Source organism: Aedes albopictus, chromosome 2 (assembly GCF_035046485.1).
Source record: "Aedes albopictus strain Foshan chromosome 2, AalbF5, whole genome shotgun sequence".
Taxonomy (NCBI): domain Eukaryota; kingdom Metazoa; phylum Arthropoda; class Insecta; order Diptera; family Culicidae; genus Aedes; species Aedes albopictus.
In genome coordinates this window covers 32724944-32749209 of record NC_085137.1, presented here as the reverse complement: position 1 = coordinate 32749209, position 24266 = coordinate 32724944, and the positions used below count along the sequence as shown (strand labels likewise).

General features: G+C 38.0%; 1 protein-coding gene and 1 long non-coding RNA gene across 6 annotated transcripts in view; one reads left to right on the top strand and one right to left on the bottom strand.

Annotated features, from left to right (window-relative positions):
• The window catches only part of LOC109621731 (ras-interacting protein RIP3), a 1021901-nt gene extending 1019203 nt beyond the window's left edge, over positions 1 to 2698 (top strand). For 3 of the 5 annotated variants that reach the window (XM_062849449.1, XM_062849448.1, XM_062849447.1), the window contains one exon: positions 202 to 2698. In XM_062849449.1, coding sequence (XP_062705433.1) covers positions 202 to 408 — 207 coding nt within the window. In that variant the 3' untranslated portion in view covers positions 409 to 2698. The remainder of the gene's footprint in view (positions 1 to 201) is intronic. The other 2 variants (XM_062849445.1, XM_062849446.1) reach the window with 1 other exon arrangement.
• On the bottom strand, positions 754 to 23536 carry LOC134287540 (uncharacterized). Its single transcript, XR_009997365.1, has 2 exons — positions 21949 to 23536; positions 754 to 8500 (listed from the first exon to the last, which is right to left on the bottom strand). It is a non-coding gene; the product is annotated as an uncharacterized LOC134287540 (long non-coding RNA).
• Positions 23537 to 24266: the final 730 nt, after the last annotated feature.

Genomic DNA, 24266 nt, shown 5'->3' with positions numbered 1-24266 from the left:
CATTTTTTTCCAGAATTTGTAAGGTTTTACCCAGAAATTGTAAGGTTTTGATCGGAATTTGTAAGGTTTTCCACACAATCCAGACTTTTCCAAACAAAATTTCCCAAATCATCCAGATTTTTTGAAAATAGACCGGGCACCCCTACCTCAAGTGCAGGTTCTGATTATGAATTCACCTAACACGATACTTCCTTCCCGCAGGCCTTCCAGCACTACCTGCGCGTAACACAGAACTTCGACCCCAACGGTGCTACCAGCGGAGGCGTCATTGTCGGTGGTGGCGGCGCCGGTGGAGACCTGGACGCCGGCGACGACAGTGGCCCCGAGAACGACATCGATTCGTGCAACCTGCCGCTGAACCTGGTTGCCACCCAGCTCGGCGGTGGCAGCGACAACTCGCAACACTGACTGCGTCGGAAGCCCGTCAAAGCCAGCTAGGGCCGGCTCCGGATGGCGTCGACGTCGACGGCGACGCTTCCGCCCAAGCAGCGTAAAAAGCGTCGCCGCCGGCGTAAGAAAAAGCGGAAGCCGTAAGCCGGTCGGACCGGTGGAATTGACGAGTGTCTCGGATGAAAAGCGAACGAGGGCCACTCGGTTACGAATCTTTTGAATACTATTACTACTACTGCTACTACTTTTAATTACCTATTACACACCTACTTCAACTACTATCAATAACTACTACAACTACTAGTACGAGAGAAGCCGGAGAATTGCTAACGAAAGGCAGCAACTAGCTTTACGCCTAACCACCATACTTAAGAAGACTTGAGCTAGCAGTTTTAGCAATCCCATCCAATTTTCGCCTAATAGTAGGATACATGGCAATTACAAGGGGACTTGTAGGTTTGGCTTAATGATGCCAAACGTGTTTTATGCCAAACGTACTTGAACCGTTGCAAGGCATGAGATGCAATAGGCGCAGCACCTCTACGACATTCATAAATTAAACCTAACGGAAAAAATGCACAGGTAACTTGAAGAAAAAATTCTAAATTTAGGAAGGTAGCTTAGGCACGGAATGCGAATACTCATAACACTAACGGAAGCAACTGTTGTTTCAATCGAATCGGAAAAGGAAATACTCTTAATGCAGAAAAGATTTTACCAACCTAGGAAACACACAAACGATATCAGTAGAACTGCACACAAAAAAGTGAAGAAGAAAAATGAACAAACAACAAGCAATAATGAGGCGAACGACTGTGGAAAAGATGAAGATAATTGGACTAGGAACGCCGCCGTATAGGTTAGGGATTTTCCGCGAAAATCGCAGCGCTTCCCTGGGAGAGGAAGCAAGCCAAGGATTTATTTCAGTCGCCATAGGGTTTCAAGTTTTTTTTTTTAGCGAAAGAGATCTGATTTTAACCAAACACCGTTTTTATTAGAATGCATACAGCTACATATAACCGGCAAGTGAATGATAAATATGTGATAGTTGAAGGTTGAGGAACGGTAGCTTTCGGAAGAAGAATGCGAACAAAGCGGTTGAAATTTTTAGACAGACTGGGGAATAGTGTCCATCCCCCTCACGCGAAGAGATATGGTTAATGTTAGAAAGACAAATCAAAATTTATCTGTAGAGGTGCGCACGAACAGAAAAAAAAAACAAACAACTGTTGAATACTCATATTGGGAAGTAACACATATAGGTAAGCTCTTTTTTACAACTAGTTTCTTCCAGCTCCCATCGGTAACACAAAGAACCTCCAATTCCCTAAATTTCTCCCAAATAACCCAGTTTAATGTGATCCCTTGGCGTACCACGTTACTTAATTACCCCGCTTACGCGCTAGTAGTGATACTAATTTGATAAGCGTCGTTCCTTTATACGTTTATTTTTCGTTTTTTTTTTATTGTTAGAAACATCTTTGGGCACATTCTCGTCAAAACATCTTCATATATTTTCTTATTTTTTTGGTTTAATCCCTGCAAAATTGTAAAAAAATGTTCTGAAGAATCCTAACCTGCAACCTTTTGGTGCAAAATATTACCATGCTTTCAGTCATTCTAAAGGGTTTTGCGTTGAATATGCTGTTACTTCAGCATTAATGATAAAAACCCAAGAAAAGTAAATTTTGGAAGTTAGATTTGACTGGAATGACCCATCATGTGCTCTCTTATTACCCGTAATGAATTCCATCCAACTCCCACAGACGTAGGTAGTGTCCACTGCATTAAAATCGGTCAAAATCTCAAAAATCTCTCGCTTACACGATAGTACACAGTGTAAAAATGCTGAAAATGATCCAAATTGACCATTGTAAACCACCCACGCGCCTTTTGCCTTTTGTCCGTCCTGCTAGATCTGCGCTTTTTCCAGAGCTTCACTAAACAAGATTTCATGCAACATGTTCCACAGGAAACCCACTGAATCTCATCGCGAACAAAAAATACATAGTCAACTCAGCCTAATTAACTAGCAATTTCGGTCAGAAGAACCACTTTTCACCAAGTGTCTAGTCATTTCAAAACAAACGCGCAAAAATCCATTACTGTCCATCCATACCGGAATGCAATCACGTAATTTTCAAATCTCTTCAAACAACGTGTTATCTTTAATGGTAAATCATGTATAGAAGTTAGAGTCTTTGAACGGGGCATAGGAGAAAACGTTTTCGAAGAAAATCAGCAACAGTAATAACTTGTAGGTCATTAGTTCAGACTAATGAATGAATTTGGATGCATTCAAACAGGAATTTTCACAATTCGAGGGAATACTTTAAAACAGAATTCTTAAAACAATTTCTACAATTACTGATGAGTAATCAAATATCCAAATCAAATCAAAATCCAATCAAAATCAAATCAAATTTCCATCCAAATTATCTATTGATATTCAGAACGAGTACCTGTTGAAATGTTCTTGAGAAATCACACTTGCAGATTGAATTTCTGGCAAAACTTCTGAACAAATAACAACTTTCTCAAATGGCATTTTGATGAATATTTTTAACAAATATATGAAGCAATTCCGATAAGTATTCATGACTAAATATATAAAGGATTGCTGGCTGGATAGTTCATAGGAGAAATTCCAGAAATAGTTTCTTTCATAATTCTCGCTGATACTGAAAGGATTCCGAATTCATCAAAGAAAATCTCTGTAAAGTGTCTTAATCAAGAAAATCAAGAAGGAGTCCCTATCAAAATGTCTCACCGAGTGCATGTAGATTGCAGACAATTGTCAATATGTAGTTAAAACAGGCATTTATTGATGGTTCCTGAGGAATTCTCTGTGAAGTTTCGTACGTAAAATGAAAGATTCATTGTCATAAAAGCAACTATGATAAAGTTTCTGGGATTTTTGATGAAAAATCTTAAGAGCAAAATTACAGACTTTTTTACGCATTGTTTCGTTTCTCGCAGCATATGGAATGGGAATCGAAGATTTTTCTTAAGAATTCTCAGAGAAATTCTCGAAAGAATTTCATGAAAACCTTCCGCAAGATTTCTTGAAGGATCTTTTGAATAAAAATCCCGCAACAAATTTTGAGTAAAATTCCGGAAGAACTTTCATACAAATCGAAAGGATTTTCCAGCTGAAATTCAAGGAGAAACTTCCAATCTGTATCAACTTTTTCAAAAATCTGTATGTTATACAAAAAAATAAAAACCCCTCGAGCTCAAAAATGTGTATGTCATAGAAAACGTAGTCTGCACTTATGCCCAAAAATCTGCATAATACAGAAAATCTGTATATATGGCATCCCTGCTTCCATTAGATATTTCCAAGGAACTTCCGGAAGAATTCTACTGTGAACTTCTAAAACTATTTCATTGTGCAGTATTTTCCGGGAGAAATTACCTGGAAAAATTTTGGAAGCATTTCTGAAGGTATTTTCGGAACAATTCCTGGAGGACATTCCGTGAGAATTTCCCGTAGGAACTTTCAAAAGAGTTTCCAGAGGACCATTTACATCAGTTCCCGCAGGAATATCCAAAAGAATTGCCTGAGGAACTTATTGAAGTATTTTAGGAAGAATTTCTTGAATTATTTTAGCAAAAACGTGGAAAATTATCGGAGCAACTCCTTGAGAAACTATTGAAAAACTCACGGTAGAACTTCCATAAGAATTCTTGGAGTAACTTTCGAACAAATACCTGGAAGAAATTTTAAACGAATTTCAGGAAGAATTTTCAAAAAAAACTTCCGAAAGAAAGAAGTCGAAGAAACTTCTGGAAGAGATTGCAAATGAATTTCTATGGGAACTCTAAAAGGCCTTTTGAGCATTGTGTCAAAGTGCTTCCGAAACAACTCCTGAATTTCCTTCCGCGAGAATTTCCCGGAAGAACTTCCAGAAAAATATCCGGAGCAACATTTGCATTAATCACAGGAGATATATTCGGAAGAACCTCCGGAGGAATTCGTGGACGAATTTCCGTAGGAACTTCTTGAATCATCAGAAAAACATCTGGAAAATACTCCTGGAAGAATTTCTTGGGAAACTTTTGAAAAACTAACGGCATTTCTTCTGGAAGAGTTCCTGGAGTAATTTAGGAACAAATTCCTGGAGGACCTTTTAGTCGAATTTCCGGAAAAATTCTCAAAGAAACCCGAAAAAACTGTCTGTCGAAAAAGGTTCTGGTAGATCTCAACTGAATTCCTAAAGGAATTCCAAAGGACCTTTTGAGCATTTTCTGAAGGTACTTTCGGAACAATTTCTGGATGACCTTTCATGAGAATTTCTCGTAGGGCCTTCCAAAAGAAGTTCCGGAAGAACATTTGCATGAATTATCATCGACACGAATGCACAATTGTGTAAAGTGTCGTTAATAAATGAACAAACTAACATCAATTATCATCAGGAATATCCGGAAGCTCCTCCAGAGGAACTTCTTGAAGAATACTCGGAAAAACTTCTAGAATTATTCTCGGAGCACCTGGGAGAATTCCTTGAGAACTTCCGGAAGAGTTCTTGGAGTAACTTTGGAACAAATTCCTAGATAGGCTGACCATCCGTCCCGTATTTAACGGAACAACAAAATGTTCAAACACTCGTCACTGAAGCATAGTTTACGTTTTTGACTCAATTATTCGTTCTTTCCAGCTGAAATAGCATTATTAAAAACATGCAGTTCTGTTTTTGAACATTGATTTCCTTTTTGTTGAGTTTCCAAAATGTGTCCCGTATTTAAACGGGACAAATCTGGTCAGCCTATTCCTAGAGGACCTTTTAGCCGAATTTCCGGAAGAATTCTCAAAGAAACATCCAAAAGAACTGTCGAAAGAGTTTCTGGAAGAGATCACAAATGAATTTCTAAAGGAATTCAAAAAGGCCTTTTGAGCATTTTCTCAAGGTGCTCCCGAAACAACTTCTGGATAACTTTCCGTGAGAATTTCTCGGAGGAACTTTCAGAAGAATTTCCGGAAGAACATTTGCACCAATTACCGGAGAAATGACCAGAAAAATCTCCAGAGGAAGTTTTAAAAAACTAACGGTAGAACTTCAGTTAGTAGTTCTTGGAGTAACTTTCGAACAAATTCTTTGAGGAACTTTTAGCCGAATTTCCAGAATAATGCTCAAAGAAACTTCCGAAAGAACTATCGAAGGAGTTTCTGGAAAAGATCACAAATGACTTTGTAAAGGAAATCCAAAGGGCCTTTTGAGCATATTCTGAAGGTGCTTCCGAAACAACCCCTGGTTGACCTTCCGTGAGAATTTCCCGGAGGAACTTCCAGTAGAATTTCCGGAAGAACATTTGCATTAGTAAGAGGAACTTCTTGAAGTATTCTTGGAAAACCTTTTGGAAAATTCGCGAACAATTCCTTGGGAATCTTTTGAAAAACTCACGGTAGAACTTCCGGAAGAATTCCTGGGCTAGCTTACGAACAAATTCCTAAAGTTTACGGAAGAACTTTCAAAGAAACTTCAGAAAGAACTTCGCAATGAGCTTCTGGAATATGTAGATCTCAAAGGAATTTCTACAAAAGTTCCCAAGAAAACTTCTAGAAGAACTCCCACAGGAACAGTTCCCGAAGCAAATTCCTAAAGAATTCTCTATGAAACTCCGGTAGGAACTTAGGAGCAAACCTTAGAGGAATTCTCAAAGGAAATTCAGATGGAGTTCCAGGAGGGATTCCCAGTGGAACTCTTTGAACAATTCCCCCGTGGAACTTCCCACAGGAAACACCGGAAATTCTTGGATGACTTTCTAGAGGATGTGTCGGAAAAACTCCTGGGGAAATTCCCGGAGAAACTCATGGAATTATTCTCAAAGCAACATTTGGAGGAATTTTCTATGAAACTCCTAGAGGTATTCTTGGTAGAGCTTCTAGAGCAGCTGTCGGTGGCTATTCTAGAGAAATTCCTAGAGGAGCTTGGAGTGGAATTTCCGGTGAAACTCCTAAAATAATCCCCTGTGAAACTCCCAAGTAAATTCTCAGTGAAACTTGTAGAGCAGTGACTACTCAGTACAGTGACTCTAAGTGGAATTTTGAGAAGAATTCCCAGTGTAACTCCTTAAAGAATTTCCTGTGAAACTTCCAAGTAAATTCTCAGTGAAACTCGAAGAGCAGCTCTCGGTGGAAATTCCCAGAGGAACTTCGAGAAGAACTCCCCAGAGGTAACGTCAAAAATTCCCTGTTGGTTTTCTTGAAGAATTCTCGGTGGAATTCCTGGAGGAATTCCCAGAGGAACTATGAGAAGAATTTCCAGTGAAACTCCTGAAGGAACTCACAGACAAACTCGGAGAGGAATTCCCAAATAAGTTCCCAGTGAAATTCCCTAAAGATATGCCTAATGGAACTTCTAGTGACACTCTTGAATAAATTCTCATTGGAACTTCTAGAGCAACTACCAGTTGAACTCCTAGAATAGTTCTCAATGAAACTCTCCACAGGAAACACCGAAGATTCTTGGATGACTTTCTAGAGGAATTCCAGGAGAATCCTGGAATATTTTTTTTAATTTCTTTGTATTTGAATAATTCTCAAAGTAACCCCAAGAGGAATTTACTGTGGAACTCCTAGAGGTATTCCTAGTAGAACTTCTTGAGCAGCTCTCGGTGACAATTCTAGAGAAACTTCGAGATCCAGTTGAACTCCTAAAGAAATTCCCAGCGAAACTCGTAGGGTAACTCCAAGTGGAACTTTGAGTAGAATATCGAAATTAATTCTCAGTGAAACTCCTAAATAAATTCTTAGTAGAACTCCCAGAACAGCTATTGGTGGAAATACTGGAGGAATTCCAAGAGGAACTTCGAGAAGAATTCCCAGTGGAACTCTAGAAGGACTTACCAGTGAAACTTGTAAAAAGAATTCTCAGCAGACTTCCCAAAAAAAATTCTGACGAAATTCCTTAAGGAAGTCTCGGTGGAACTCCAAGAGGAACTCCCAGAGGAACTTCGAGAATAATAGCCAGTGGCACTCCTGTAGAGTAACTCCAAGTAAACCTCGAGAAGAATTCCCAATGTTATTCCTGAAAGAATTCCCAATGGAACTTCTTGAGCAGCCCTCGGTGGAAATTCCAGAGAGTTTACCAGAAAAACTTCGACAAGCATTCCCAGTGAAACTTCTTGATGAATTTTCAGTAGAACTCTTAAAGGAATTTCCAGAGGAATTTTGAGAAGAATTCGCAGCAGAACTCCTCAGAGGAAACGCCAGAAATTCCCGGAAGATTTTCTAAAGGTATTCACGGAGAAACTCCTGAAGGGATTCCCAGTGGAACTTCGAGAAGAATTCCCAGGGAAACTCCTGAAGGAATTCCCAGACAAATTTGTAGAGGTATTCTTAGTGGAACTCCCCAGTGTAATTCTTAATGGAACTTCCAGTGAAGTTCCTGAAAAAAATCTTAGTGGCACTCCTAGAGGTATTCTCAGTGGAACTTCTAAAGAAATTCCAGTGAAACTTCTGAATGAGTTCCCAGTGGACCTCCTAGTGGAATGCCTAGTGAAGCTACTAAAGAAATTCATTTTCTTGAATCTCATGAACACAAGATTACATGTAAGGAATACCTGACATATAATATTTATAGATAGAGATGTTACGGGGATTGCATAAACTAATGTAAATATTTATTTAGAGTAAAGAAACTATGAAAAGTACTCACCTCTCAATCACCTCTGGACTGGGTCATTGTCTCGTGTCCGACGAACGATCCTCATAACAATCCGGGTACACCAATTCCGGCAGCCGAAATTCTTCCAAACTAGGAGAGACGCAAATGATGTAACCTACTCGTGTGAAATACTTTACAAGACTGACTCAACGTTGCTCTTTGCCGGCCGATTGCTTTGTTTTGGTGTCGTTCGGTATCGCTTCCAGTTGGTATATGCCCTTTTTCCTATTTCTCTGTAAGTCGCTCATTCTCTTGGTTGCGAAAGTTACTAGAAGCTTTCGTTGTAGGTATTGAGAGTTTTAGCTCAAGCTGTTTTTTTTTTGCCGAAGCGTAATTTTAGGGACAACTCCATTTTCCCGTAAACTTAAGCCGGGAAAAATCATTCAAACATACGCCAGTGTGTCGTTGTCAGATCTGTTTGGCTTTCAGCGAGTGTTTACCTGGAATGAAAAGAAAATTTGCTTTAAAATTGCTGTTTCGGGGGTTTTCTTTAGAACGATCTTAGATAATTCCAGGATACTGTGAAATATGAAGCTACTCAAAGATTCCTATTCAGAATCTAAGAAATTATAATAATGATTGATATCATACCAGTTCAGAATGTAAACGTTTTCACCTACGCCTCGAAATTGTAAAAGGTAATAATCCACGAAAAGGTCTAGTTTCTCCCTGTAATGCCCTGTTTCAATCTTCAAGCTGTACTCTCTAATAAGCCAAATAATGACACCCTCGTTTCCCATTATTCAGTATACCTATAGAGATAAATCCAGCAACAGTAAAAATGCATCGTATACCAGTAATTTACCAGTTTAGTTGTAGGACAGCCCAAATGGAAATTTTCTTCCCTTTTCTATTAGTATCGTAGTTTACATTAAGTTCCTCATCGGTATCAATCCCTCTTGACCTGCAGTCTACTTACTTTGAAGCGTGCTTTTAACCCTCTTGATCCTCTTTTCCAACTCCCTGCCCTCCAACTGAACCAAGTATTTTTGTATTATAGAAGCGGAGAGAAAAAAAGAGAGTTTTCAAGTGTGATGCAACGCATGACCCCGCTCTCTCTCCCTTCATCAATCCTAACACCTAGGTTAAGCCAACAAAAGAGCAGATGAACAATTACCTATTGCGTATAAAAAAAGAATATGTAGCGCCGAATCTGTAGTTTTTAAGTGCAGCGTACACCACACACACAAGCTGCGTGGTGACAGTTCCATCGGTTTCAGTTCGTAAGCTGGACGCTAAGCCAACATACGGTTAAGTTTTTCATCATACGCAGTGTTTAACTGTTTTGGTGCGGAATCTTAAAACTACGTTAAAAACGTCAAAAAACAAAAAATCAAAAGAAAAGCCGGAAACACGGAAAAGTTGCTAAGCAAAATTGATTCCCTCTCCTCGCGGAAAGACACACACACACACACACACACACACACACACACACACACACACACGCAAACTGGGAGCTCTTTGGAAGCAGTGTTGATAAGAATCAAGCGATCTCTACTCATCAAGTTTATCGATTTTAAAGGTGTATTTGTGTTTTAGACATTGGAAATCCACGCATACACACAGTACACACTCATACGCAAATCAGAGCAACAAAGAAAACAAAATAAGATAATTCGAAACAATGCAGTATTTTTGTGAGCTTATAGCAAAGAAAAAAGAAACAAAGCAAAGTAAACAAACCCCTACACGGAATGTTAGTCAATTCACCACATTTTATTACCAATTACATTTAGAGCGACTCTCATTTTTTCATTGTATAGGGACAGAGTGGGAGAGGTATATGTTTTGTTCTCATGACGTCCACGAGGAGCAGACACGAACACTTATCTAAACATAAACACATACACGCCCACTTAATAAGAGAGACGATAAATTCTAAGTATAAGTTTTAGCTAGTAGTTTAAGTGCGCAACTAACGACCTTACTTATTGCAAGCCCATTTCGTTAGCAAAGATGAAAAACGTGATTTTTATTTGTTTAGGGAACTAACTATACATTTATACGATTAGGTTTTAGGGTTTGCACTTAGACACATACACACATACATACAACTATCTGTATGCATCCCTGTATTTATTTCATTTTGACATACATGCACGCACACACTTACACATCCAATGTACTCTATACACTCGGAGCAGAGCAGCCTAACCTTGAAATCTCGTGTAGCTACTTAATCGTTAAGGCTTTACCACCTATACCACTTAGGCTTAGTATGGAACTACTACATTTTCACTCTTAAACACACACACACAAACGGCGGCATTAACTCACTCACACTAACGAGCACTATTACTTAAAAAAACACGCAAACATGAAACATGTACACTCTAGTTTTTAGGAACGCTAAAGCATTTGATCGAATCTCCCTCTTGCCCTTTTTCTATGGCTATCACTTTTATCATCTCGACTCTAATTTATTGCATCCATTATTGATTCTTTGTTGCACAATTTATGTTAATTTATCTCTTTCTCCCCCTTTCCCTTAAGTTGTAGTGAAACGAGCACTTAAAAATGTGAAATGTTATACCAGTACTTTACGACAGGGTTTTTTTTTAACTAAATAAATCGCAACTTAGACTATAAGGCAATTTAGAAGTTTATGTTGATTTTAAACGTTAGCTAGTGGAAGCGAATGTTCTCTTTTTAATGCATAGAAATTGATATTTTTTGAACCGCGCGAGATTCGACGTTCTCTTAATCCTACTCTACTCCGACTTTTGTAAGATTTGTGTCTTCGTGAAAAAAAAAGTCACGTTTCCTTTGTATTACCAAATAAGATTTCCACAATCCCCCCTCTCCGTGTCCCCAATTATTGTGGATGAGAACAGTAAAATTCCTTTTAGGTAAAACTTATTTAAAACAAAGAGAGGAAAATAAGAGCAAGCAGCTTTGTTAGTTTGTAGGCATTTCTGTAGTGGCAAAACAAAAAACCCAGCGGTAATTAACCAATTTACCACCCTTTATCACTCACCCCATTTTCATCAAACCGCAATTTGTGTATAGGAAATCGCTATCCATAACCATAACCCACCATTTGCCACAATACCCCGTAAATTAATTTTAGAAAACGCGCGTTCACCGAATGCAACCAAGAGATAAGAAGAGAGCTTTACACTCAAACCTAAACTAAAACGAACAACAATCGTTGAACAAAAAAGGAAGCAAATATGACAATTTACTCTCATACTCATTACCGTTTTGTTTTTGCGTGTGGTAGAAATTCAAAAAAAAACTAAATCGTCATTCATGGAACAAAACTGAGACAAGTTTTGACACAGTGTAATTAGTGAACCAAGAAAGTTGGCGGTCAAACGATCTGAATGGTCGGAAAATGATGAGATACCCCCACAATACCAGCTCCCTACACGCAAATTCGATTATTACTACTATTACTTTGAACGACGACGATGATGATGATTATTATTGTAACAAGATAAAACAATGCCCTATTATGATTATTTTATTAATTTTTTTTATTAAGAAGCGTATTTTTCAAAATATAAACATGTTTTTAATTGAAATACTCCAAACATTGTTTACGTGTTTTTATTTTCTTCGGTTTCGTTATCACAACTTTCGTTTTCCTTATATTTGCGTTTCATCTTCGTTTATTTCGTTTTATTGTGACGATTTATCTTATTTTCTTTAATCGATGGGATCAATAGCACCTGCAAAGCCGAGGAGCATGTGGTAGCAAGATAGAAACTTCGTCTGCAATTCAAACACTTGATTATGATCCATATAGCGTTATGATTGGGAACCTCTGCCCATCGATACAGCTGTCGTCCTTCGCGTGAACTTCACTTTCGCCCACTCGGTGTTTTTTCGTTTTAAAAATCGTGCAAGCGTTTTACGGTCATTGTTTACCGGCTCGGTTATCGTTAAGTGTCGATTGACCTAAGCATATTGTGATATTAAGTGATTTGTTTAGTGCTGTTTGGACTTGATTATTGCTATTGTGTCTATACCCTCACTCGCTGTCGGATTTCCGAAGCGCCATCTGCCAGCAAAATTGCATACCGGTAGGCGCTTTAATTTGAGCATCGTAGTACCGTTACATTGCGGAGCTTCGGAACTGTTTTTCTTCAACGAGTCAAACAACGATGGATTATTGTCCTGTATGTTCCAGTGACTTGGATTCAAAAACAGCGGTTTTTTGCAGTGGATCGTGTGGATCGATCTTCCATCACAGTTGCGTCGGCATGACCAAATCTCACCATTCTTCCTGGTCGGCAAAAGTAGGACTACTGTGGTTTTGCAATTCATGTCGCTTGAATTTTGATCCGACCATCTACGAGCGCGAGAAAATCATTATGAAAGCATTGCGCGAGCTTTTGATACGCACTGATTCCATGGACACTCGACTAGGTAATTATGGAGAGAATCTCCGTAAAATCAATAAAACCCTCTATGGCAGGAACCTATTGGTGATTTGTTGTTGCATGAAGAAGAAGAAGAAGAATGATGGTGTTTTGAAAAAATCCTATCCCTATAACACAGGGGAAGTTTTTAAAATGCCTGTATAAAATCTAAAACAAAATCTAATTAAAAACGGTTTGATGTACGGTGTTAGACTTTGAACGAACTACAAATTAAGTACCTTATCAAGAAAAAATGGTAAATTTAAATTTATACGTTCAATATGTAGTCCGTCCAAAGTCTAACACCGTACATTAAACCGTTTTTAATTAGATTTTGTTTTAGATTTTATAGAGGCATTTTAAAAACTTCCCCTGTGTTATAGGGATAGGATTTTTTCAAAACACCATCATTCTTCTTCTTCTTCTTCATGCAACAACAAATCACCAATCGAAGTCAACAAATAGTTCAGTGATTACTCGGAGCATCGATCAAATGATTTTAGACGATTCTTCTGACGACGTGTTAAATCGATCAAGATCTTGTGACGAAACTTCTTTCTTTGAAGTATTGGATGAAGTTAACAGCTCCATTGCTCAACCTTTGGAAAAGTTCGTCGTAGGTAACAAGCGTGTGCAGATACTGGAAAACCCATCTACAATACCGGTCAACTCTACCTGCCCTCGAATAGACGATTCCACCCCTGCTGTTTCATCGAATTACTCAAATCGTCCAAGTACTAGCGGAAGTATTATGGATCCTTCTGGAAAACATACCAACAAAAAAACTAGATCAAGCAACCACACTTTGAAAGTAGCCAGCAGAGACCAATCTTCAAACGATGTTGAGTCATATTACGTGACTCCTTTTGCTCCAGACCAAAGCGAAGAGGAAGTCAAAGCGTTCATTGCCGATATTACTAATGCGTATCCGGCTTTGATAAAAGTGACTAAGCTTGTGCCTCGCGGGAAAAATTTGACTGATCTTTCCTTTGTATCTTTCAAAATAACTATCTGCAAATCCTACTCCAAAGTCAGCAATGCCTGGTATTGGCCAGAGGGGATCACAGTTCGTTTGTTTGAAGGAACTCCAAAAAACGAGGCAGCAGTACGTCTTCAGAACTCCAAGTGAATCTACCATTCTCCACTAAACAATCGCGGCCTACTTCATCGAATCTGGGACGCACGGTATTAAGTACATTGGAAGTCCCTAAACCACCCATCACAGTCGAGTCCATCCAGCCAGCGTTCATCAGCCGTCCCGGTCCTGTGTTTGGGTCGGTTGACGGGGTCTTCCAGTCCGTGCTTTCAGGCAAGTGCGATTTAAATAGGGACATTATCTCCTGAAGTCATTCCTTCTCGCAGTGTCCCTGCTATTAGCGATTCATCATATACTACCGACTTCCACCAACAACCGGGACGCACAGCATACAGCACCTTGGAAGCCCCTGAGCCCCCCATCACAGTCGAGACCATCCAGCCAGCGCTCAACAGTAGTCCTGGTCCTGTGTTTGAGTCCGGCAAAGGGGTCTTCCAGCCCGTGCTTCCAGGCAAGTATTCGCCACATAAGAACATTATCCGCCCTGATATCGCTCCTGTCCACAGCCGCTGTGATACGTTTCGTATATCTAACCTCTCGACACCGGGATGCATGCCAGTCGGCTTCATGGAAACCCCTGTTCCTCTCGTCACAGTCGAGCCATTCCTGCCAGCGTCCTGCAGTCATCCCGGTCCTGTGTATGAGTATGGAGAACGGGGTTTCCAAACACTTTTTACAGGCAAGTATGCACGGTCTCAGTTCAATGCGTTTGCAGTAAAGTCTACCGCTTACAGCACACCGACGATGAATACCAGTGATAGCACCGAATATCCCTCAACATCCCCGCCAGCTATTTCATCCGTTCTACATGCTCAGCAACCTCAACCCAGCCGTCAACCTGTCATCAATCCGGCAACCTCGTCACATGCCCTGATCTACTATCAAAATGTAGGTGGCATGAACAGTTCAATAGTAGAGTATAAGTTAGCATGTAGTGATGCCTGCTATGATATTTATGCGTTTACGGAAACGTGGCTTAATGACACCACATTGTCCACTCAATTGTTCGATAACAGTTATACGGTTTATCGCCAAGATCGCTCTTCTTCGAACAGCAGCAAGAGTTCCGGTGGTGGCGTCTTGCTCGCGATCCGTTCCTGTCTTAAATCACGTCTTCTGAGCCCTCCGGAAAACTCAACCGTTGAACATTTGTGGGTAGCCGTTACTGCTCAGAAAAGCACTGTTTTTATCTGCGTAATCTATACCCCTCCCGACATGGTCAATATCCCAAGTAACAATTCCATCGCTGATTGGTTTTGTTAGATTTTTATTAATATTTTATTACAGCAATAATTAAAACTCACAGTTTTATGACTGCTTTTATGAAAACCATTAATAAAATGTTTTATAGTATACTTGAAGATATCCATAAAGACAGATTTTAAGAGTAAACAAAACTTTCCGATATGTAAACCTTCTGGCAATCATTATTACCGCAATAAAACTGTTAAAACTCTCAACAGATGGCGATCCGTTCGATTAGTAACGACATCTGTTGGTGGAAAAGCAGAAACTACGACACTGCTAGGTTTATTGCGGTCATCATAAAAGCAAAGTTGCTTTCGTTTTATTTTCGCTGATTATGGTCGTCGCCATATTGAAAAATTAGCTTACGTGAATGAAAAATAGTTAATTTTGCTTAAATTAGCAATGAATTGGTAGTTTGCAACCATTTTCATAACATGCCCACATAAATAAACTCTCTCTGCTGAGTAGTAGTAGTTGGTAGTTTGCAACCATTTTCATAACATGCCCACATAAATAAACTCTCTCTGCTGAGTTTTCTTGTGATTCGGGACAGTTTTACTTAATTCACAAATTGATTTACACTGAAGTTTTTTTTTACGACGGTAATGGTCCCGCGTAAAAAAAACCGCGTAAAAAAACCGCGTTATTTCAAGACCCGTCGTAAAAAAAACCGCGTTATTTCAAGACCCGTCGTAAAAAAACCGCGTTATTTCAAAAAACGTCGTAAAAAAGTCAAGTCACGTTAGATGTGGTGCTGACTATTTTACGCGTGTTTTTGAAAAAACGCGGATTTTTTTTACGACGGGTCTTGAAATAACGCGGTTTTTTTACGACGGGTCTTGAAATAACGCGTTTTTTTTTTAGGACGGACCGCGTAAAAAAACCGCGTAAAAAAAAACCGCGTAAAAAAAACTTCAGTGTATTTCATTCCAAGATGATAATATTCACTATTTTCGAAGCGCATTAATTTTATGATTCTGCAACCCCAATATTCACGCACTGAGGATACTGTTCGTATGTTTTCCATAGTTTACATCTTATGAACCAGTAGTTTTTATTTTTTTCATCATTTCATAGTTCTCGTATGCTTTTCATACTTTGAAATGCGAAATCCATAAGATTTGTCGTATGAAAAATCTCATAAGAAGCATCGTATGAAAATCATAAGATGTGTTATGAAACACCATTGCTAAAACAACAACAAAACTTTTATTGGCTTCTAACCACTTCAAATTCCGAAGCGTCGATGGGCGTATGAGTAAAGCACGCACTCGCCAACCTTGACGTCCCTGGTTCGATTCCAGGTTGCGATTTTTTTTGATTTGTGCAAAATATTTCATAAAAATATGTATGATAATCATACGAGATAGTTTCAGTTTTTATACGTTATCGGTATGATTTTCATACGTGAGTACTATGAAATTTATACAGTAACAGTATGACAATAATAGTTGGCGCTTTGAATCCAAAATCATAGTTCGTAACTATGATTTTCGAAAGAAATTCTTGTGGCAAAACATCATAGTTGATTCGTATGATTTTCGGAGTTGCAGTATCCTCAGTGCGGTAAATTCGAATGCGCATAAGCCTACCAGCACAATAACAACTAAAATACTACTTTGAAATAATCGCTTTCTACTTACGAATGATGTATTCTCCTGAACTTTGTGCCATCGAAGAAGCTTTTCTGCATTTTTAGCTGTCATAGTTTTTGTTGAAAAAAAAAACAACAACAATCGAGAATGGGAAACATTTCAACTAGGTTTTAAAACGGGTTTATTGCTACTCTTAATGCGGTTTGCAAAACCTCTCCGAGAGTGGTCCACTTAGCCGGAAGATGCTCTTAAAGAGGTTATCAAGAGGTTTTGATGTATGATTCAGTTTTATTGCAAGTTTTATAAAATTGGTCATGAAGATCTCTTGTAGAGCCGAACAAAACTTAAAATGTTACTTGGGAGATGACCCGATTGTGAGATAAATACGCCGAAGGGGTTTATGCTAAAATTTACTACCATTGTGCAGATTTTTAAGGAAGTTAACACGGAAAAAATGAGAAAATGTATGAAAAATAAAATTAAATAATTTCAATGATATTTTTCCATAAAACTACAATAAAATTTAATCATCTTTGTTTTGAGGGCTTAATCATTTCTGTTTGTTATTCCACCTCTGAGATGTACGTGATTTTCTGCGTCCGGAAATGGACAATGCCTTAAGATCTGAGTTCAGTACCCATAAAAACCAGCCATATCGATAAAAGACACCTCAAGTTGTATCTGTCTGTTGAACAGAAAACGCAACGGTATTGTTATTTTCTTTATCTATTTTTTATTCTATCTGGTAGGTACCGACTTTTCGAGTCATCCAAGAAGATTACTCTCTTCGACTGAGTGTAATCTGTTGTACCTTTTAATTTCTCCCTTCAATGTCTTTCTTTTGACAGATACATGTATTTCAACTACCACCTACAGTCTTCGTCAGTGTCAGTTTCCTGTTAGCATAAGCACAGATAAATAGTCGTAACACTCCAATAATTCTTATGGTACACCGATGTAACGGACTGTTTAAAAATATGCTCGAATTTTGACGCTCACTACCGCCACCTAGTTGGTGGTTGGCCAAACTCTGTTCTTTTAATGCTTAAAGGCTCGTGACTATGATTCGAAAAATACTCAAAGTGTTTTGTCTGTGGCATTAGCATTACGCGAGTCGCACAAATTCGTAGATAGTGCAGTCCTACACCGCTGTTATGAGGGTTGCCCCCTTCCCGTCGGATATCGAAGCACACAGATTTGAAACTAATCTCTGATTCTTCGCAAGACTGGCCATTTCCTCGCGACTGCTGAGGGATAAGAAAGGATTATTAATAATTATTAGAACCTAAGAAGATATAGAAACATCTACGACCTTTCAGACCCAGGTGCCAAGGGAATATGAGTGTTATTAGTGGAAGGGTAACCTACCGAAGGCATTAGGCCGCATTGTCGTTGGGTCAACTGATCACTGCACTTTTGATCTTGTTTCTGATGCATAATGATAGTGTGATAAGAAACATATTTTTTTCAAATGAAATTTCAATGAAAATGTGATTTTTAACAATGTTAAATTGTTAAGGGCATCCTTCCAGTTCTTGTAACTATGGTGTGACTTTGATATTTGTGGTCGATTTGCCAGCAAAGCTTATTTCGTAACAGCAATTTCTTACAATTAATCTTAAGAAATGTGCAGTTTTCGTGTCATCAGCGGTACATAATTTTCAATAGATATTTTTGACGTAAAATATGTTTAATTCTATAACTTTATTGGAGCAATATCATGACACACAAGTATACGCATCTACATCATATGTTTACGTTGATGGAAAATTACTTAAGTAAAATTTATAATAACATTTTCAGAAACTGTTCAACATTTGGGTAGTGTTCAACAATTGGCGAATTACCCTACCATCTAGAATCTTGGCTTAACTCATTGAACATGGTCCAACATTACAAATTAATACATTATTTGACATTTCAATTGATTTTCGTTGAAAGTACATATGTATTTTCAAGTTTTTTTCTATCTTATTTTTCGCTCCTAGTGAGCTTAAACATAATTTAAGTGAGTTTTCTTTTACCATTCACGTCAGAAAGGAACATTTTGAAATCTCCAGCGTGGAAATTGTCGAATTCCATCACTTTAAGGTTGACCTCACATGTCAAACTAGAACTTTTTATCAATTTACCTATTTTGAGTTTATTCATATTTTTTTCTTTTTGGTGTTTAGGGAAAAGTACTGTTGCAATCAGAATACCATGCTTGATCGAATTATTCAATAAAAACGGGATTTTGTCTTTAATTTAAGAAACCTATTTGAGATTTATTGGCTCATTTTGCTGTTGAACTACTCTGAGCAGAAGTGCTTTTTGAAGAAGATCTAGCTGAGCTAGAGAGCAGAACATTGTGAAAGTCTTTGGGTATAATCCCGACCTTCACGCTTTATGCCATACGTATCACTGTAGCTGGTACCAGCTGACTGCTTCTTGAGTAGGATTTGTAGTTCAGAAACGTTTTTCTGAGGCGCGTGGTTTAACAGTTGGTCACGCTCTCTCGAATCCAGATTCATCATTTTTTGCGTGGGGTCCTCTTCAACGGATTGTTCTTGGTTGTTCTTCTAGCGTTTAGAGGAAGTGGGCTCGGCGCTCTCCTTATTCAGGGTTATGGACTTATTCCGGTCTTTTCCCTTCGCTCGCAGAGTTCCTCTGTGTGCGTTTGAGTGTGGACATTGCTTGTTTGGAGCAACATTGGCTTCCGTAGAAGTTATATTGTTTCCGAATCCTTTACTGCTTGCTAAAGAGTTTTCCCAACTAACAATCGCAAGCCACAACCAAACAACCATGCTGAATTGTTGCTTTATAATAGTAATGATAGCTGAACTAAAATTATGATGTACACAATACTGCACAAATGATTTTTCAATTGAAAAAGTAGCCTATGTTCAACTATTCGTATCGGTATGAACAATGATAATTTAAAACACCTTTCAAGAGTTTAATAAGGTTTTTATTCGACTTGCAGTAATCCCTTTACAAAATAGCTCAAAAGACCTTTTCTGCTTATTCTTGAGCTAATGTATTAGCTAATAAATTAGCACATGTGTCTGTATGTAATGTGTTTTTTCACAAATCGAATCGCTTTTGTTTCATCATACTTCGACTCAGAATTCATGATCAAAAACACATGTTTATTACTGAACAGCAGCTGAACAAATTTGTTGTTCAGTTGTTAACCATAATGTTCTGTGTTAATTCCCCGCTGCTGAACAGGAGTCGAAGTCTGAATATTATAAAACCACGGGAAGTTTGTTTTGATTTGAGTGCTTCAATTCATCATCTCTAGAATAGCGCAGATAGGAAGGTATGCGGCGGGCAATCGACGGGTATCGAGGTCGAATCTAGATTTAGGTAAATTTATGTGTGGTTATTATATTCATGATAGGATATGATCGTGGGAATTGAAAAATATTGCATTTTATTTATTTTTATTCATTTTTGCTAAAGCAGTGTAACTCTTTGCAAGTGAGTGTTCCCATCCTTGCCTGAAGATTATCCAAATGTTATTCAGCATCATTCTGAATTAATTCGTCATAAAGGTGCTTGTTAAATGAGTGATTGTTAGTTGGGTTATGGCTTGATGACGATCCTTATCTTTCGTTCTCGCAGATTGGAATAAGTCGATCAGGGATGTTGTGGATCTGGACCAGTAGCTTTGTCGAAACTTGTGCTGCTCAGGGAGGTAGGTGCTCTCCTGCGAACTACAGAGTAGTTGGTCTTTGGTAAGGCCAAGCAGACTGAAAGTATTCTCCGCCTCACTATCACACCACTGAGAGAGAAAGACGTTACCTTGAAGGCTGTTTGGTGAATTTGTAAATAGGTATGTACTCATTTTTAGTCCGAAGCTAAGGCCCAGTGCCCCACTGGGCGGCTTACTGGCGTGTTTTTCTGGTGCACCTCAGGCTCCGTTTGCGGTTGATCATGTTTAGAATCCCCTCAACCATTTTTGCTACAGCCATCACAACCTTCCTCTTTTACCAGGACTTGGGACTTGTAGCTCAAGCTCTCAATCATGCACTGCGTATAGAGGTCATTGAAAGTCTGTCTTAGCAAGAATATCTTCGTCTACAAAAGTTAGGCAAATTCAGAAAATTTCTGAACTCTATATTAATGCGTTATGCAATGTCAGCATAATCAATGCACTGGGTTGACTAAAAAATATTCCAATACACTAGGAAAAGCTTGCCTCCAATAAATTCTGATACTTACTATTTTTATTCAAAAGGCTTTTTAAAAACAGCTTATAAGGGTTTAAAATAGAACTTTTGTATCATAAATCACAGTATTTTCAGACGGGCTTGGTGGTCTAGTGGCTACAGCTTCTGATTCATATGCAGAACTTTCTGGGTTCAATCCCTGTCACGTTCCTTTCCTCCTACTTTGTATCCTTCTATGTACTTTTCCCCTCCTCTGTGAGGGTTGTCAGGCCATCGAAATGTTACATCCCAAAAAAATGTTTTTTGAGAACCCTTCGAGGGGTTCGGCTTGGAAATCTTGAACTTCTGTGCTTGTCAATAAATTTTGAACTTTTTTGAAGATAATCATGAGTTCTTGAAAGATACCATACCTATTGAATGCAGGAGATTTCAACGATGAGGAAAGATTTAGACGACGAACCTAAATAAATGGACAAAACCAACCAAAAACCCGAAATCTAAAAAAAAGGTAGGGTGTTCAATACAGTCCCTGAGCATAAACACCTTGCACAAGCTGTACTCATTTTAAATGCTCCAAGCTAACATCGAAAGAATGATTCAGGGCATTTCCAGCAGTTTTATTTTTTTATAAAGAGAGAGGGGGTTTGTGGAACGAATTGCCTGAAACATGGCCGTATAGTTTAGTTTGCTAAGTTTAAAAAAACAACCTTGTGGAAGAGAATACAGCTGCCAAAAATAGTTCTCTATATATTTTTGTCCAATGTTAATCAAAGTATATTCAGTTCAGTTCAATTTCGGTTCTGTTTTCATTGATGCAAAAATAAATTATCACAATGTGCATGATAAAAATAAAACATAAATATATTGTTTAACATATACTGCCGTGTGCAGTATAGTTATCCCATATTCTATGAGAAACCTTATTAACTTAAGAAAACTATGCAGCACAAGGCAGTATATTCAATGCAATGACTGCTTCCAAAGAGTCCCAGTAAAGAATCACAATCAAATGTAAAACTCGTTCATCAATCAATGCAACGCGGCAGTATTTGACTTTGTAAGAAAATATCGGCATCGGATATGTGATTTACTCGCTTTCAATAGAACGAAAGCAAAATGACTTAATAATCAACTAATACATAGAAATTATGGAATGAATCGAAAAATGATGAAAACCCACATAAATATGATATACTCGATATTTTGAAATCACAACTAGACTTATTGGAATATCCAAAACCAGAAAGTAATAATCCAGTACGGAAACTGAAAGACACAACACATTATAATATGATTACTATTCGAAAAGAATCTAATAACGCGTTCATAGATTTATCACTCTATTATACACATCCGAACACATTAAAAATATAGAATAGTAGGATATAGTGACTGCTAACGAATAACAAAAAAGAGGAAACCTACCTTTCCTAAGGGAACGTTTGAAAATTGCTTCAATTTGCACGAATGCCTTATGTAAATAGTGACAAAATTTAAAAAAAAACATTCAGAGATCGAGCTGAAACAAAAAAGAGGAATACAAAAACAAGTTAAAAACTGATATGCAAACTCGAACGTTTGAACTATTTTAAAAATAGGAACAGAAAATTTATCTTAATCGCGGAAATGAACACCAAAGCAATAGATGAGAAAAAAGAAAACAACGGGAGGAAACCTACGTTTCAATTAATTTCGTTCAGGCTTTTAAATTTCCCAGCAAACTGTTTACCATGTAATGACATATTCACAGCCAGTTTTAATAAAGAAATATAAAAATAAAAACGAGTTACTTAATGCATTAACACTAGGAATCGCTTCTGTTCAGAGATAAATTATGTAGAATCCACACACACACCGCTGTTGATGATAATACTCGCAAGTACAAGCAAACGAATAGCAAGCGGTTTTACCGAAAAGAAATTAGGAATTAGTGCAGAGTTTTTCCGGAATTAAAATTCATTGAAAGAAACATTCGAACGAAAGGGAATGAACACCGCAAAAAGTATTTGATCCAACCAAATTTAGGTTCTTGATGAGATCAAGCAACCGATCTTTTTTGTTCACGCCACAAAGAACTAAAAACCTATTTCACAAGATTATGAGCCATCAGATGCGATCTTATAGAACGAGCGACAGATAAGCAGCAGCAGCAGCAGCAGTAGCAGCAAAAAATAACTTGTTTGAAATTATTCCATTGCGAAAAGCAGCAAAACTCACTAACGAGAGATCATTATAAAGAAGAACAACCTTATAGGGATAGTGATATAAGAATGGGAAATATTATTATATATTAAAGGTATATATTTGCTAAAGTAGAACTTACCAATATTTTTTTACGAATAAACCGTCTCAAAAATTCAATGACCTTCTGTTTTCTTTGAGTTTCCAGCAAATATCACAGAGTGACCGAAACTTACTTTCTGTGTTGGCCGCGCCAACTGGAGGGGATGTCTTCCGAAAGATTGAACCACCACAGGGATTTTTGGTTGGTTAAAATTTCCTTTAATGAGAACAAGATTAATATTTTGCCACAAGATATACAGCAACACTCTTACGTTTAGTGCCTCCTTATCGTCTACTACAATTCTTCAGTATAGGCCTTCCTCCTAGCAGTCAATATTGCATGTGGAGTGCATGCACCTATAGTTTTTTAACAAATTCAGGATAGGAATTATACTAATTCATTGTATGTTTAGATTCAAGTTCATACCCTTTAGTTTAGAATAATCAATTATAGAGAAATTTGTAGAGCATTTCTCGATCCAGTAAACGAAGTTATGATGATGATCTACGAAAGACAAAGTTATTAATTTCACGCAACCTACGTCACAGATTCACCTTATATACTTCACAATCGCTCAATATTATTTAATATTCGATCAAATATTACTAAATTCGCTTGTAATAAACTAAATTCACTATGAAATGATAATTTTTCACAGCATTCCATCAGCACATCAACACACTTTCAGTGAATCAGCATTTTGTCCTCGATCTATTGTTTCGCAAATGTCAGTGGCTAGACGAGCCACAGGTCGAATATATCGCTATAGGTCGAGTCAGGGTGATGATATGGTAGGCGCGTATCGTCCGGTGGACGTCACATTGTGTTTTAAAAATAAAAATCTTGCGTGATTGCAAATCGCAAAAAAAAACTTGAATCGAAAGAAGTGACGAACCCGATTAATTTCAAGCACCTAGTGCTTGACCTAGAGCACCGTGCGTCTCCACTTCCTCAGAGTAAAGTTGCACCTACAACAACGATGCCGAGAACGGTGCAAAGCAATCTAGTGGGGGTGCATGGTATTCAACTTGTGTTGCCAATAGGATACTGCAAGATGACGTCACGAAGCCGTGCAATGACAGTTCAGCGAGCTTGTTTACATGGACTTAGTCTCTGTCGGAGATCCGGCAAAACTGTTTTTCTATACAAACTCAGTAAAACGGTAGTTAGACGATTGATTTTGTGCTGGTAGAGTTGAATATAATCAATATTTCCGTATCACAATTGGTGATTTGATGTTGCATCCTGAAGAAGATTAAAAGCGATGATGTTTTAAAAAAATCCCTATCCCTTTAACACAGGGGAAGATTTTAAAATGCCTCTATAAAATCTAAAACAAAATCTAATTAGAAACGGTTTGATGCATGGTGTTAGACTTTGGACAAATTAAGTTACCTTATCAAGAAAAAAATATTAAATTTAAATTTATACGTTCAATATGTAGTCCGTCCAAAGTCTA